General features: G+C 31.0%; 1 protein-coding gene across 2 annotated transcripts; it reads left to right on the top strand.

Moving 5' to 3' along the window:
* Positions 1 to 1179: 1179 nt before the first annotated feature.
* Positions 1180 to 17730, top strand: LOC126914985 (proton-coupled amino acid transporter-like protein pathetic). Of its 2 annotated transcripts, none has more exons than XM_050719313.1 (8): positions 1180 to 2639; positions 8172 to 8237; positions 9002 to 9094; positions 9459 to 9816; positions 12216 to 12491; positions 12973 to 13151; positions 13620 to 13789; positions 14953 to 17730. In XM_050719313.1, exons 1-8 carry the CDS (start codon positions 2566 to 2568, stop codon positions 15192 to 15194), a joined length of 1458 nt encoding a protein of 485 aa, XP_050575270.1. In that variant the 5' UTR covers positions 1180 to 2565; the 3' UTR covers positions 15195 to 17730. The 2 variants fall into 2 exon arrangements, with proteins under 2 accessions (XP_050575270.1, XP_050575271.1); XM_050719314.1 differs by lacking the exon at positions 1180 to 2639 and adding an exon at positions 8047 to 8070.
* Positions 17731 to 18015: the final 285 nt, after the last annotated feature.

Genomic DNA, 18015 nt, shown 5'->3' with positions numbered 1-18015 from the left:
TTCTTACGTATTTTTACATAATAACATCTCGTCCCATTTTACCATTCTCTGTATAACGCTATTAATCATTTATCATTAGTGTCAGCAACTAATTTATTTATTCTTAATGATTAAAAATAGTCAAAATTTCTTTCATTTCTTAATGTAAATCAGCTTATTAATGTATTTACGAAATCACGATTATCGAGAGGCAAAAATCTGAAGACAAATTTCTACTAGTGCCAATTTATGATATTATTGCCAATCCTGGTATTTCTTCATCGCTATTTATACGTACAATTATTTACGAGTAACCATATAAATATTAAAACACTAACGAACTTTTGCCTGTAACTCGTAAATTAAAATACATGGCGAAATTATTAAGTATATTGACGTTGACAAAATATTTCAACCTTATTAAAATCGGCGAGGTGTTCCTAATTAAATAAATAACTCGAATAATTACTAGGCTGCAAATATCTGATGTTCATGTAAATCTGAATTTTTGTGTCAAAGAAATAGAATCTAAGTAAAAGGATTTATTTAATCCAATAAATATTGTGACAAGTGTATTACTTTAGAAATTTTGGACATTTCCGCTCATTATGCTGCATTGTATATATTTTTATGCTTATAAATTAAATTATCTATAAATACATCAATATTCGCAGTTTAATAATTCCCAATTTTCCTTCTTCTAAGTAATTTCGAGACTATGGATATTTATGGAAATCCATGTTTCTATAAATATAATGTACAAAGTGGAACTTACGTGGAAAATTGTGTTGTTTATTAAATATTATAAAGATTAATGTACTTCGTATATTTTATATATCTTCGCATGTTACGTGCATTCTCTATCATTTCTCTATCTTCAAATTTCCCATAAGTTCATAAAAATCCGCAGTCTAATAAGAAGGCGATCTTCTTCTCGCTAACTATCACTAATTACCCCATTTCCCCCATAAACCAAATTCTTTGACATTCTCGCACGTCGAAACTGTATCAGCGCGGCGTGATTCATCCGCTTGCGCCACTTACGCAACGTTCGAAATCGCGAAGTGGGTCGGCGAAGAGGTGACAGGAGGAAAAAGAGCGTCGCCAGGGAAAAGAGTTCAGGAGATCAGTGACATTAGAGAGGGTAGGTCGGTGGAGGGAATGGTCGTTTCAATTGGGCGAAAAGACGAAGCTGATTTGAACGGAAGGAGATAGAAGGAAGGTGAAAGGGAAGAGGCGAAATACGGACGATACGAGATCGGCTTGGTAGAGCAAGAGTCGATTCGCGTGGTTCCAGTGGCCCTCGGTACGCGCGATCGTCACGATGCTAAGGACGACTCGCTCGAACGACAACCGTCTTTTCGCGAGCACGTTCGATAGAACATATTAGGAGGACGGCCTCTATCTCCCCTCTCTCGAGTTACGACGTCAATTCTAGCGGGACACTAGCGAGCTGAATCGCGCGTCTCTGTCTCTATACACACCGGCTCGTATATATACCTGCGTAACGCCGAAAAAACCTGGCCAGTCGTGTACGACGCCTGTCACCGTTCCACGCGCGAGTTTTCCTGCGCCGCATTTCCTCCTTGCTAATACATTGACACTTTTTCAACGTTCGTGGACGATATCCTTTATTCTTCCTGCGAGAACTTCTCCAACCAGATCATTGGAAAGAAGATACTGATTAAAGAAAAATCGAAGATTTCCTGTAATTTAGGAGGAATTTTGACAAATTCAAAGGAAAAAGATTTTTAGGGAGTCTACAGTTTACTAACAGCGTTAATAAAAGTGGAATAGTTGGAAAGATTTTTTAAACGTAAGAATCAGAAAGTAAATTAAACTACGCTCGAAGAATTAGGAAATATAGAAAAAGTTGAAGGTTATGGAATTGAGAGTTCCTGCGAGACGCATAAAAGGAAACGATAGAACAGATCGTTCACTGACAGTGGCGAAGTAAGTACAACGTCAGGACAACGTCTCGACGTTAACGTCAACGCGGTCGTTTGAAAAGCCCAAATTTATCAAGTTTAACACTTTCACGTTTCGATATTTTCATCGAGCTGTACCCATCAACAACGCTATATGTTCTTCGCTGAATTGATAAATTTCCGCAGTTTTCTGTATACGTTTAACACACGTTTCCTCGCAACGGTGACAGAGCGACTGCCGCGTGAATTTTATTACCCTTAAACTATCTTAAACCTAGTATAAACAAGTAATTAACGGTGATAATAAAATATCAATCATCGAAAGACGATCGAGGAGCTGGGTTTGTGGAAACAGAAGCACGTTTACAGTCCAGTTTCGTGTGTGAGGATCATCTAGCGCTGTATCAATGAATCAATAAATCATACTGCACGACAGTAGCCAAGACTCATCTTGGATCTCATAAATCGTTATCTCCTGCGAGATTACTATTGACTGTAGGAAGGTAAATAAGATACGGGAAGGAGGCCGAAATAATTCAAGTCTTCAGGAGGATCGAATCGGTGAAAAAGCGATTCGAGGAAGAAGGATCTTTTCCAAGAGGCTCGTTCGAGAATGTGAAAGAATTGCAAGTTGATCAAAGATCCAACTTTTTTATTTATGTTCTTGGCAGAACAATCCGGAGGCATCAGCAGTTTCGCAAGAGAATTCGGAATTAACGATCGAGATTACAGGTAAGTACATTTATGCAGAATGCGTTAGTAATATATTTCAAGTTAAAAAGAATTGTTTAAAGCAATATGTAAGCGACTGTTGATAATTCGCGTTATGCGATACGACAATATCTCAACGAGCGATATTCGTTTCGCGATTTTCGGGAACGTTTATTGATAATTAGTGCGTTCTGATGGGCTGGATATCACTAAATCGAAAGTCAAACTTTCGAGCGTCACAATTTCGATAAGATTTGCCCCACACGATTCGTTGTGCTTCCTATTCAAATCGTTTTTAAATCATCATCTGAGGAGATTTTATGTAGAGATTACGACGAACGTATGTTAATTAATTTTCTATCGGTAGATCTCGAGATATTTTTAATTTGTTTGTTTAAAGAACTCAAGGTATATGAGATTGATCGAGGAAAAGATTGAATCCGTAGAGCTGAAGTACAATTATGTTTCTTTAAGTGTAATTGTTAGATGAGTTAGAAAGAGTAGGTTGTAAAGATAATATGTCTGTTCATTTGCCATTTGAAAAGACAAGCAATTTTAGAGGCACATATTCAAGATTCTGGATTTATTTTTATGGATTCTGAAATGAATGCACGTTACGTAAACATTGCAACGTGTAGTCGTGAAATACATTTTCGCAATCTTTTGATATGGATTCTCAAGTGGTTTTGTTTATTTCCATACGTTAGCATTCTTGTACACGTTTGAAATTTAACGAGAAAGATTAATTAATAAAATTGTTAAAAACTGGATTAGAAGGCATTTCCACCTTTTCAATTATTTTCTAAAGTTTATATATATTTATCACAAAGATTAGAATTTAAAATGAAATTATACGCGCATTAATCTTTATCTGGTGCAATTATTTTTAACGTACTAAAATTTAGAAAACCTCCAAATTATTTTAATTCTATTGAATATAAATATTAATTTGTTTTCTAGTAGAACGTAGAGCCGCAAGTAAAATCGTTAATTATAAACTTGTATTTTGTTAGCTGTTTTTAAATGATAATTTGGTGAAAATGTTGCAAATTTTTATTATTTCTTAAAAAATAGAAATATATATTATTATTATTATAAAATGCTAATATACTTATGCAAATATTCAGTTATTACAAAGTTATTAGTTATTATATATGAGGTAAATTGCTTAAAAATCAAAGTATCTTTTTTTCTAGAGACTATCGTTTTAGGGCATTTTTTATAGGAAATGTCTCTTTTTCACCACAATGTGCGACAGAATATGTATCGCTGGAAGGCACATTTTTGTGTTCATGTTAATTGCTGTAACAGAAATCCTGACGTTAACATGTTTTTCGCGATAATGTATGTAATTCAAAGTTTACCACTACGATTTTCTTAAACCACAAATCTTTTTGTTCACAATATACATGTATGTACTTCCTGGAAACTGCGCACCACATAAAATCGGGCAATTTCAACGCTCGATACAAACGGCATTTAAAATTATGTAAAATTGTCGATAGTAGCAAAGTATGAATTATTCGTGAATTTTTGCAAATAATACATTACATCAAATGATATCTTGAATAATTGACGGCTTAATATGAAAGATATTTTGAATGAATAATTTAAGATAAATTTTATAATAACAAATAGAAAATTGATTAATTAATATAAACTATTTTTAATGATTCACAGTCTTCTTGCAGACTTGTACATATGAATATGCTAACGTAACTAACTGCAACTAATATAAATAAAATCTATATTTTCCAAGAAATGGTTAAGAATATTTAAAACAAAATCTACTTTCTTCAAAAATAAGAAGGTTGAAAGAATACGGTTTTCAATATACGTATAAAATGGTAAAAAAATGGCCATATTGCTTGATTATAGATGCATAAATTTTCAATTTGAGACACGAGTCGCGTGCCCGCCGCGTGCACCGGAAGTCAACTATCATTGCTTTCGTGCAACAGTGTAGCAGGTGGACACTGAAATGTGATTTTATCGTGGAATGTGGTTAACAGGTGGGAAAATAGGAAACGATGTGTTCCAGGATAATTGAGATCTGCGCAATTACATATGTATATGCACGCGATAAGGACTTATGACGAGCAATTTTTAAATTTTATTACTACGCTGTGAGTTAACTCTTTCGCATAAGTGGACGAAATATCTTAACAGGCTATGTCGTTCACGTGACACTTTGGACGAGATATCTCGGGGCCGTACAATGTCGTCTATATCATCGTACTATCGGAAAATGATGAGATTTCATAAAAATGTTCAGAAATTTATAGATAATAAAAAAGAATAAGAAAAGATAACAATATTTTCTAAGTAGAAAATTGTTACCTATTAATGTTTTAATGAAAGGAGACAATTTAACTCGTCATTTGGATTACCAATCGTTTGGTTTAATAACGGCAATTAACAATTTCTTTCGTATCGATTTCCTTGCTTATAGATTCTCGCAAGCGCACACTTCCACTTTCTATCATAAATCTGTAAGTGAGACTGTCCGCCTATAAATTTGCAATAAATAACGGAATATTCGTATGTAACAGCGTTACTAAAATATAATGAAAATACTTTCGTACGAAATAGAACAGCTCTAAGCACAATAATAGCGCATTATGCAACATTTTACGACAAGAGGAAATCAATTCAAATGTGACCTTTCGTAAATCACGCTCGTGTGAATTTGCACAAAGCGGCCACGACAATTCGTGTAGACATTATCCTGAGATATCGACATTTTCAGTCCAAGATTCTAGATCTCATCGGATTAACCATACTTCTCGAGCTCGATATACCTAGAGCCTAATCGTAAGCATAATTTACGTTTAAAAAGCATTGTGGTTATTCGTGACTCCTTTCTGTCTCTTGCTTACATCTGAATATTTATTAGCTACATCGTGAGCTGTTTTTGCATCCCTATGTTAGAAAATCCCACGCAGATTGTGTACCATGGAAGCGTTCAAGGATATGTCTGAGCTGGAACGTTGTAATCGTACGTAGGATCGATCGATTGCTTAACGAGTCTTGTCGATACCTCGATCTTGCGGGTTTAACGGATCACATCATTATGATCACGGAAAAATAAATAGAAATAAATAGAAAAATGGATATTGTGAAATTCTTATTACATTGGATTCGTATCATCGTGACATTAAAAAAGTGACCAGACAGATAAAAACGAAATAATTGCAAGGACTTGCGAAGTTTGTGCTTCTTGTGCCTCGATTTCTCAACAACTGTCCTTCCTCGTAAAATTCTCTTTTCTTTCTTTGTCTTATTTAACCGACGATAATAATCGTTTACTAACCTTGCGCAAAGTAGGAAAAATGTTATCACAACTACTCTGAAATGCGTAAATGCTGACATTAAGCTCTATTTTGTATCGAATGATCGAATTAAACCTTGCGTCGTAGCATCGAATGTTACGCAACGCAATTCTGATCCAACTTATCCATTCCATGACGAATGTTTGCCAGCCATTTGCACCTGTTATTAACGCATATTAGTATGAGGAAAAACATGTATTTTTTTCTATAATACAATAACAATAAAAGCCATTTTGTGAATGAATTATCTGATACAATGCTATAATAAATGTTGAATCATGTGCTGTATTCGCAATACGCATATGTTATTGTTGTCGTTAATAGTGTAAATGTACGTGCTGCGATATTCAGATGCAAGTTTAACTATTGTGAAGCTGAGATATTGCGTCTAAAACATTTTGCAAATAGTTTTTACATAATATCATGAAATTCTTTTGTATAATGTCGATTCGAAATGGATAGCATACAATATTCTTTCATTTAACCTTTATTCTATTTTATGTCCTTTTCTCAGATTTATTTTGTAGCTAATCGTTGTTGATAATTTAATACTACATGCAATTTCGTGTTTGTTGATATCGGTTCCTGAAACCAAGTCGAATTCATTTGAATTTTTACAAATTTATAACGTTGTCATGTCTATAATTATAATTAGCATTTGTATATATAATATACGTAATCGCATTTTTCAATGCCACTTCAAATATGCATTTTGAATTTGGTATCCTTAAAGTCGCGTTACTTGAATCAGTATAATTTCTAGTCGAGTAACTTGACTTATATGAATACAATTTTGAATTTAAATTACTTGAATTCAAATGCCTTGAATCTAAGTAATTCGACTAATCTGAACAAACTATATATACACTTTCAAGTTACATGAATTTTAGTAACTTTGAAATATATTATATTATCATTATTATTAAAATATTAAATAAATAAATAAATTTATTGAAATGCATTATAATATACCATAATAATGAATTCTTAATAAATATAAAAGTGAATAGTGAATCAGTAATGCAAAGTGAAATTCATACCAATAAAATTACTTGGAACCATATGGGTTCAAGCAACAACGCACTATGTGATATGGACGAAGCTTAAAGTTTTTTAAGATAATCGATCACAGAATTAACAGACATAAATTCTTTTAAGTCATGGAAATAATCTAAATGATAAGTAAGAAATGGCGATCCATATCCGTATGGAAAATTTTCATCGATAAAAGTAAGACCTTCGCCAATCGTTACATTGGTGCCGTGCTTAAGTCTAACATAAGTACCTATGTACCATCTTAAAAATCATTTTGTTTTCAAACATCGACGTTATCAATGGCAATCAAATTAAACTTGAGGCATTGTCATTGAGATCGTCATCATTATTGATGTTGACATTTGTGACGTCATATGATAGGCAATCGTATAGATTTTAATCATTACTGGTTAGATTATCTATTTTAACGATATAAATATTGCTACCACGAAATTCAACTCACAATGATTCTATCTTAATCACTCCTGTAGTATATGATCGATAAAACATTGAAGATTAGTAGTAAATGTATTAATTGTGATTCTAAGAAATACTAAGAAAATCTGATGTGCCTTTAAATTATGACAAATACTATAATGAACGTAGATACATAAATATTGAAACTAATTAATACGCAAAGTTTCAATATATTTTATCGAAAGTATTATTTGCATAGTACTATGACGTATAATATATACAGTTAAGATTTTTAGATATTAGTACTAATATACTATGTATTATATAATGTTACTATTTAATATTATGTGATGTAACATATTTAATGTTACATATTATATAAAGTTTAATACTTAAATTATCTTTTTTTAAGAGTCATATGTGAACGCACTCCTAATCTTTTCGTGAAAGTTTTAGATAAAAATCTGCATACAGTTGAGGAAGTGTTCTTTCTCTTGTTTTATTCATGTTTGTTTTAGTTTTATAAGTATCTACAATATTTGTATACAAAAGGGGCACATATTTATACTATATAAGGAGTTGAACTTTGTTTTAAGTCATATGAAATTTGTGACATTTTTATAGCATATAGTTTTTGACGAATAGAATTCAAAAGTAGCAGTCTTAAGGTGCGGAGATCATTATTTTAAAAATTATGCGTGTATGTAGTTACGGTCTAGTAAAATGATATTGCGATATTAATCAGATAGTTGTGTATATGTTGTTTTAGATTCACCATGGGGAAATGTACAAAGTCACAACCTACAGAAAGTCCCATGCAGGAATTTAATAGCAGGTATGGATTATTAACTTGTGTTTTATTCGCAATTTCATTCGCGTTATTTAAATGTGCAATATCAAATTAAATTTATCTTAAATTGACAATTTTGTAGGTTTTATTAATTTTATCATTCCTATCGATAAATTATTCTGACGTAGAACCTCTTTGATAATGTCATTAGTATTAATTTTCATTAAATTCATTAATTTCATAAGTGAATTTGAATTCTTATTGATAATTCTAATCTGAATAAAATTTTCGTTCTGTTATCAATCATTATTGACGTAAGGCACTGTGTACAGTGTATGTTGCTACACGTTTATTTCTATATTTATGTAAATTATTTGTTAAAACTTAATGAAATCCTATTCTCAAATGATAAATAATCATTGATCACCTATGGCCAACTGACATAGTAACTTGAATTAATTATAGAATCTTATTTATTAAATATTTAGATATTTCTTGCGTATGGCTGATGGTACTTGAAAAAAGAATTTACATTTAGTTTCTTCTAATATATATAACCAAATATAAATAAACATAACCAAATTGAAAAATATAGAATATTCCAAACAGATTATAAATGCGTAATGTACTCCAATTAGAATAAAAGGTTCTATTTGATAAATTTCTACGTCGTAAAATATTATACAATTATCCACTTTAACCTCCCATGTTCTGAATTACTTTGAAAAATATATGATAGTATCAAGAGGCACGAAACAAGATAGTATCTTCGACACATAATGTAATGACGTATTTTTTTCTGTGATCAGTACGAAAATAGCTACTGTCATGATCGGAGAATACAATGAGAAGGATGAACTATACAATCCCTTCGAACACCGTGATAAGAAAAATACCAATTCGTAAGTTATTTTTTCTTTATATCTATTTAAATCTATTTATATCTATTATATCTATTATACATAAAATCTAGTCATACTACTGATCAGTGAATTTCAAGATCGTTTACACTTCATTGTTACGATATAGGTAAATTCGATATATTTTATTTTAATTTAATTACAGTATCTGATACTAAACGAAATAGTACAAAATAACTGAAAAGATAGTTTTATTAATTACCATCTTGTTTGACTTCTTTTATAATGTCACTGGTTATTATTACTCTGGACCGGCAGTATACCGTTTAAGAAAAGAACTACCATTACAAAAAGAAATCGTGAGAAATGTACAACATAATAAATACACAAATTGTTCTTGTTACAGAGACTTCGGTGCTTTAGCTCACTTAGTAAAATCGTCTCTTGGCACCGGAATCCTTGCTATGCCAAATGCGATTAAGAATGGCGGAGTATTATTCGGTGGAATCGGTACTATAATAATCGGCATAATATGCGCGCATTGTGTCCACATACTGGTTCGTTCGTCCCACGTGCTATGCAAGAAAACGAAAACACCACAGATGACATACGCCGAGACAGCGGAGGCTGCGTTTTTTAATGGACCAAAAACATTAAGGCCATTCGCGAACGCAAGTCGAATATTAGTAAATATTTCATTGTGTGCAACTTACATAGGCGGTACGTGCGTCTATGTGGTATTCGTATCGACCTCGATCAAACAGGTAAGTCTTACACGCTGGTTTCCAACAGTTATTATAATAGCAGTCTGTTATATTGTTCAGTCATGGAAAAAAATGGCAGAAAAATATAAAACTAGTTTCCTTGTGCACATTTGGCATTCGTGATAAAGAAGCAATCGTTAAAGAAGCCTCGTTAAAGAAGCAATAAGTACATAATACCCTGCTAACAAAGCAAGTAATATACTTTGACTAAAGAATCGTTCGATAAAAGATAGCCAGTTGTAGAAGTTCAGACAAATATAAAACGCAAAAAGACAGTGAAATGTAATATTCCGCTAAGAATATTAATATGCCTTGGTTGTATTTCCGATATACTAATAGCTGAAGTGCTGGCGGAGCATTGATATCAATGCATTATATTTAAAAAATGCGACAGTTGAATCGAGTGTTGAAACAGCGCGTCGGTGCTCGAAAGATACCGATAATTTGAATATCACTCCGATAACATTACTTCAGCGTTGAAACATTCCTTATCCATGATTTTAACTAACGAGTGGAAAATTCGCAACCGAACATTTTATCTATCTACATAAATTTGCAGTTGCGATCAATAGGATCTTCCTTTTTACTACTCATCTTTGACAAATTAATAAACGTGAAATTGTTCGCTCTTTTAATGAAAAATGTTCGTATTTTGGATTTATTTATTAGCTTCGACTATTATCATTTTGTCGTTTATTTCCCTAATTTGAACAAATTTAAAATAATTTATTATGTTGGTATCGGTCATTGACAACGTATACTATAAATAATTGGTTGTATCATAAAATAGTGTTATATTAATACGTTTCGTGCTGATCTCGCGAAAATATCTTTGCCATGTTACCATTTCGGCATTGATATATTAATATTATGGCAATTTTTTTGCAATGTAATTTTACATTAAAATATAGGAATTTGTTTGTAAGAAAGGCGATATCAGCAGTTGAATACTAACATGAAAAATTTTTTCGTGAATGCTGAGTTTCTGTTCTTGAGATTCGATATATCTGCCAATTATACATGTACAGATTCAGTATTTGAACAGTTAAAGAAACCTTATGAATCCCCTATAAAAAGTATGAAATGCAACTTATCACGTTCCTTCCTCGTAATTTTCATATAGTTGATAGATATTTACTAAAAGTTTTCCATTTTACTTCCAACTGTTCTGCAAGTCACCGCATTAGTTACGTTTATGAGCCATTAACGTGGAAGTTTACTTAAATATATGCACAATAATTCCTTGTCCAGACAACTAGTCATATTTCATTATTCATTGCCTAATAATTATTCATTGTACTATTTGTGAATATCTATGATATATGTAAAAGCAATTCAATTTTTTGGTTTCAAAATATTATAGCAAATATATTGCTATAACATATTGCTGTAATGGTTACTAAAAATTCCATTTTAGAATTCGAATTAACAAACATTATTTTTAACAACATAACATAGTAAGTACGATATTATGATTAAGTTATATATCAAATTAATAATCTACTATTCTCTCTCTATGTTTACTGTTCTATAATCTACAAGCGAATAGAATCTGTAAATAATATTCATCTCCTTAACCACATCAGAATGTAGATTGTAAAACCACTTTAATCTGCGATCGTCTCGTTTCCTTTGTCCTCGTTCATCGTCGCACGTGCATCTTTCTCCTTTTTTCCTTGATCACAATTGAAAATCTGTGCCAACGCGTAGCCTCAAGACTCGTTCTGACTCGTTTAACCTGCAGGGTCCATCTTGTTTGCTTGTCCGTGAACAAAAATTATAGTCTGAATGGATTGTAACTAACTAATCGGATGATTCAACGCTAAATAAGACAGCACGTCCCATCAATTCTATTGTATCTGCAATATTTCATTTCTTTTCAGTTCAAATATCGTGATTCACTTGTAAAATATGAAATAAAAAACGAAAAGATTAATTACGAAAGCTCTATACGATCGTATAAAATAGTGACAATAGTTTATGTGAGTTAAATTTTTTCCCTCAAACAATATGCAAATTTGTTATGGTAAAATTTAAACGAACAGCGAATTTTGAATAAAAAATTTCTAGGATACAGTTGTCATAAAACTCAGTTTTTATTGAATTTTCGTGTTTTCTAAATTTTATTACTTTTATAAGCTTTACACACATTTTAATTTGAATTTTCTATTTTAAATCATTTCAATTTTTATGAATGAATTTATTAAGATTTTAGTGCCTGACAAAATAGATGCTCCCTAGAAAAAATAAATATTCTGAGTTCCAAGAGTTTCGAGAACTCACGAGGTTCCAAATTCGATTTTGACGAACTTGGAAATTCAATTTAGAATGACTCGTTTCTAGTTTTTGCTCTTTGTAATAAAAGTATTCTTACGAAATTATTGGTGGTTCTGTTTTAGGTTGTGGACCACCACACCGGCATGGACATACCTCTTCGCATGTATATGCTCACGTTGATTCCTGCGGTATTGCTGCTGGGACAAATTCGAAATTTGAAGTACCTGGTACCATTCTCCATTCTGGCCAACCTTTCCATGATGGTCGGTTTTGCGATAACTCTGTACTACATCTTCAGTGGGATTGAAACACCACAGAACGTAAAGTTGATAGCGTCGGCCGAACACCTGCCTGTGTTTTTCGCTACTGTGTTATTCGCCATCGAGGGCATCGGCGTTGTAAGTTTGATAACTAAACTCTATTTGTTTGTTAAAAAGGTCATAGCTGTAAATCATAGTATAAATATGAGATAGTATCGTTTGGAAAAATAACTCTTTTCTTCTTGTTATTATGTACCAAGGTTTTATGAATTAATTTCTAATTATACAAAATTTTAAAGATCCCATAGTTTAAACATTATTATATAATGAATAAAATATTTAGGAAATCATTTTTGCGCGTTCTACAACATTCTGGATATAATAATGTTATTCTTATATGATATTTGCTCTTTTTGTTTTTAATACAGTTCAGAGATCTTAATACAGATTCGAAATCCAGGACATTAAATTAAAATATGTAGCAAATTTTTTTATCGTGATAAGTTAATTGAAATTGAAAGTCTTCAAATTTATTCATTTCATTTATAGTGGTATGAATTTTATAAATATAGAATTTTATAGATTTCGTAATGGTATAATAAAAAGATTAATTTCTTAGGTGATGCCCGTTGAAAATAGCATGCGGAATCCGCAACATTTTCTTGGTTGCCCGAGTGTCCTGAATATAACCATGACTATAGTGGTATCTTTATACGCTATACTGGGTGTATTCGGTTATTTGAAATACGGGGAAGCAGTTGACGCAACTATCACGCTAAACATACCAATCACAGAAATGTAAGTACGATTACGAATTAAATATTTATTAAATTGCTTGTAATTGAATTCAAAAAGTAAATAGTCTATTGTGTATACTATATACGTATATGAAACATTACTATTTGTTATTTATCTTCAATTTAATAAAGATTTACGAATTAGAGTAAAATATTTAATTCTTAATAAAATAATCACGATTTTCTAAATTCAATTTAAAATTCACTTAATCAAATTTCTAAATAAATTTCAATTTATAAATGATTTATAACTGCTTCATGAAACATATGTCGTTATCCACGAGGAAAGAATTTATGGTTGTATTCTTGGAGTTTAATATTACACATATGGATAGCTTTCGAGGTATCTATAATTTGCAGGATTTTTCATAGAGGATATTTTATCATAGTTTTATACACAATATTTAAAAGTTCTTAAATGCTCTTAAATGGAAATAAAATTTGTATAAGCCAATATATTGTTTTACAGCCCAGGACAGATGGTGAAACTACTTATCGCTCTAGCGGTTTTGTTTAGCTACGGATTGCAATTTACCGTGCCAATCGATATAATATGGGGATTAATAAAAGAGAAATTCAGTCATAAATATGAAGGAATATCTGAAACAGCGCTAAGAATGTTCATAGCTTTATTTACAAGTAAGTTGCTTTCATTTCCAAACAATTATAATCTGAGAAAACTTGAACTAATTTCCTACAAACAGATTTTGGAGAAAATGACAGAAACGATAATGAATTCTAAGGTCAATTGTTAACAAAGAATATTTGCAATATTACTTTGTACACGATTTTTTACTAGTTATATAGTTACAAGACGCAATATATTCTTCCTTCTCTTACTTACATTTACTCGTAGAACATGTCGACACTGTTTGACAGGAAGAACTTAAGATGCAATTAAATCACAAATTGCTGTCATTTTCCATGTGGTTTTTTTTCGAAACAAATTGCTTTTATCAAGCAGAGCCACGATAAAAGGACTAATGTTTTGATATTCCCGAGATAACAAGCTGTGATTACCCTTCTGGTTATTACCGGTTTACGCCACTGAGTATGTACCAGACATGTGTGTTATTTTCCTAAGGAAGTAAGAGAGGAACGTGAATTGCAATAGAAAGACGTAGACCGAGTTAGGGGAATACTTGTTGGCTTCGTAACCGCATGACTCACTGTTAACCGTTCAATGACTCGTTCGCATTTAATTCATTGAGGATCTACCACTTTGATATTCACGTCCTTGTTGTTTACGTTGTTGATGTTTCGACTTTTCGACGCGATAACTCTGTCTCTTTATAATGCAAGCTGTGATTTCCCTCGGCTGTGATGTTACTTAATAAGCTTGTCAAACAACTGAATTTAAATATACTAGTTCATTGATTTATACGTAGTATTCGCTACACGCAATTTTCTCGTAGCTTTTTTAGATTCTGATATATCTCAATCTTTTCATAATACTTTATAATATAATATCTAAAATCTTTTCTATATTCGATATTTAAATTGAACACATAGAATTTTCATACATACGAATTTGAATTTTTTAACGAATCATTAAATTTTTGTTAGATAATTTTTCCGCGATGACTATCATGTGAGAATTGCAAAATATAGAATGTTGCCTCTCTTCATAGATTATTCTTTTGGTTTGAAGAACGACAAGTGTATTTATAATAAACTTTGAAATATCAAGACGAACAAATTATACTTTTCTCTTATATATTTCAATAAATACGTATTTTAAATGTTTCAGTGTATAGACTATTGTTTATAGAATTTTATTTAATGATTTCTTTTCCTTTCAGTTGCTGTGGCATGTTTGGTTCCAAAACTCGAACCCTTTATTTCCCTAGTCGGTTCAGTATTTTTCTCCATCCTTGGCGTCACAATCCCAGCAATCGTGGAAACAGTTTCGTGCTGGGATGGCCACTTGGGTAAGTATAACTGGAGACTTTGGAAGAACAGTGGACTTTTAATATTTTCTCTCTTAGCGTTAGTATTCGGTTCATGGATCTCCATCACAGATATAATCAAATTGTATCAATAAAGTAATAACCTAAATCCATTTCTATAATTGCGTACGCAAAAAAGACTTAATGTAAAATTAACACGTTAACTATGTACGTCTCGTATCCGAGTCAACATATATACCGCCGTTCATAAGTATCAGAATACTGCTCGTTTCGTACGAAAATTAATATTTGATGTAGATTATCGATAAAACGACTACTTCATCTTTTTAAAATTCAAAAGGCCGATTTTGTATTCACTCAAGATAATGATCCAAGACACATCATAATGGGACTGACAAAAATTTAGAATCTTAATGACTAAACTAACTAAAAACTCATTGAAAACATTTGAAATGAAATTATTATAGGTAGGAAATTCTGGCTAAAATCTGATTTTAAGAATTATTTTAAGAACTGATTTTAAGAATATATAGTATTCATAGAATCAGATAACATTAAATGTAACAGGAAAAATGATGAAACGAAAGAAATATTTGAGATAATTGTTCAGAATATTATTTTAATGTTTCACGTACGAATGCCTTACGGTGTAAGATTTTTCATGAGATAGTAATTTTTAACGGTTCTAATAATTTCTTTATAATTATTTAACTTCTAGTTTTTCGTTAATGTCCTAATACTTATGAAGTGTGATATAGATTTACGATATACAATATATGTGATACCTGCTTATCAGACGTAGAATACAAATTAAAGATCGCGAAATTTGTAAAAGAAACTTTTATAATAATTTATGTAAAAAACGTGTATGTATAAGTTTATACGATATAAAAATCGATTTTGTACGAAAATTATTTGTTAGCATAGATTATTAATAATAGAAATTTGATGAGAAGTGAATTCATTGTAATTATTAAGACTAGATCTTTTTTAAGACGCTGTCGAATATCTGTACAGTCATCGTGACATATTAGCTATCATTATTTATCATTAACGTAATTCACATTCCCATGGAGTATTTATTTTTAAGAGTATTCGTGTACATTGTGTATTTATCTCTGCGTTATACTTAAGCATTTTTGTAATTTACAGATTTCTTGTAATTTAAAGAATATTATAAAATCGTGAAGTATTATAATTAATTTGGTGATCATAAGATTAGATCGTAATGGAAGAAAAATGGAGAAAGCGTATCTAATTTTAGAAACGATAAATAGATAGATGTATTATATTTATTGTAAATATTCAAGCTAGAGATACAATATTTTTTAAACTATGTAGTATGCTTTGAAGTGAGTTTAGCAATAAAGTAGATTAGCGTTCGTGGATTTATTGTTAATGTAGTAGTGGTCGCTTTTTAAAGTTGTAGTAAATTTCTAAAAAAGAAGGTAATATATTATTATTTATTTACTTGTATAGACGAAAAAGTAATTTTCTTGCCTATATGTATAAATTTTAATAAACAATCCAATATTTCTAATTTAAGCGAACAGATGCGACTGTTACTACATTAAATTTGTAAGAGTAAATAGTATGCAACATCATAAATTGTAAATTTATCACTGTATAAAACATTAAACCTATATGCATTTTTTAGAAGTAATCAATTATTTTTAAGCATTCTAGTGTGCTGTAACTTTCTTTGTTAGCATCGTGTCTACTGTTCAAAAATATCCAAACACTTGTTCAATATTGGCAACACATATTTTAATCATAAAATTCCGGATAAATCAAACTGTAATGATTTTATTCTGTATAATCGACATGGCTGTGTATAATAGAATATGATGATACGATTAAATTTGCTTGTAAATGGCAATGCGCAATAACAAAACTGACATTTGTAATTATCAAACCTTTCAGAATTATTTTATTATTTGAGAAACTTTTTACTTTCAAATCAATTTTTGACTTGTAAGTCGAATTAACATGATTTTTCTAACTTGATAAAAAGCCTTTGAATGTCAATACAAATAATGATTACATACTAAACGTATACATGTAGTAAATAACCAAATGAATGTAGTATTGCTACGTTTGTTAATGGTTAAGCCGTAAAAAGAAACTAAACTAAACTAAACTAAATTTTCAGAATACTTATGAACTGTGGCGTACATTTATTGAAATGCCTCAAATGCTTGTGCACGTGAGGGTCTCTGTGCGATATTATTGGATCGTGAATTTGATGATATTAGTAAGGACTCTGCAAATGTTGGTTGTGTTTTGCGTTTTGTACAATTACAATACATTACAGCGACGAAAGTCAAATGAATTCCAATCATCAAAGGAATTATGTTTATATATCGAAAAATTTTTATTAGACGAAGCGTTTGATATGTGAATCCTATAATCGCCAACGTTGGCGTATTTCCCTGTAAAATATTTGTTAGACAATTAGTTCGTCTATCGATATCTGAGAAAAATTGTGATTATATTTTTTACATTTTGAAGTGATCTGGAGCATGATGTAATGAAAGATTGTATTCATAAGTTAACATCTGTTTGTAAAAATGTATAATGTTATTCAATTTCTTTGTCAGGATTTTCCAATGACAACGAAATATCAGACTTTCTTAAAAATGAAAAATGAATAAAATATATTGAATCAAATCAGCTTCGTTACTATGAAATTAAATTCCCTGCCTACTGATGGATAAATGTTAATTCAATATTATTTTATTGCACAATATAATGATTGAACAAGTACCAATCACAACTATGAATCCGTTGAGGGGAATTAATTTTTTGGTCTCTAAGACTCCCGAATATTATTCCATTATATTTTTACTCTTGTTTATCATACTTTCATTTTTAAAGAAAACGAACAAATACATACATAACATAATAAACTCAATTTTTAGTAAAGTTCTTTTCTTATTATCATTCGCGAAATAC

This window comes from Bombus affinis, chromosome 3, assembly GCF_024516045.1.
Source record: "Bombus affinis isolate iyBomAffi1 chromosome 3, iyBomAffi1.2, whole genome shotgun sequence".
Classification (NCBI taxonomy): domain Eukaryota; kingdom Metazoa; phylum Arthropoda; class Insecta; order Hymenoptera; family Apidae; genus Bombus; species Bombus affinis.
This window is presented reverse-complemented; position numbering and strand designations above follow the sequence as displayed.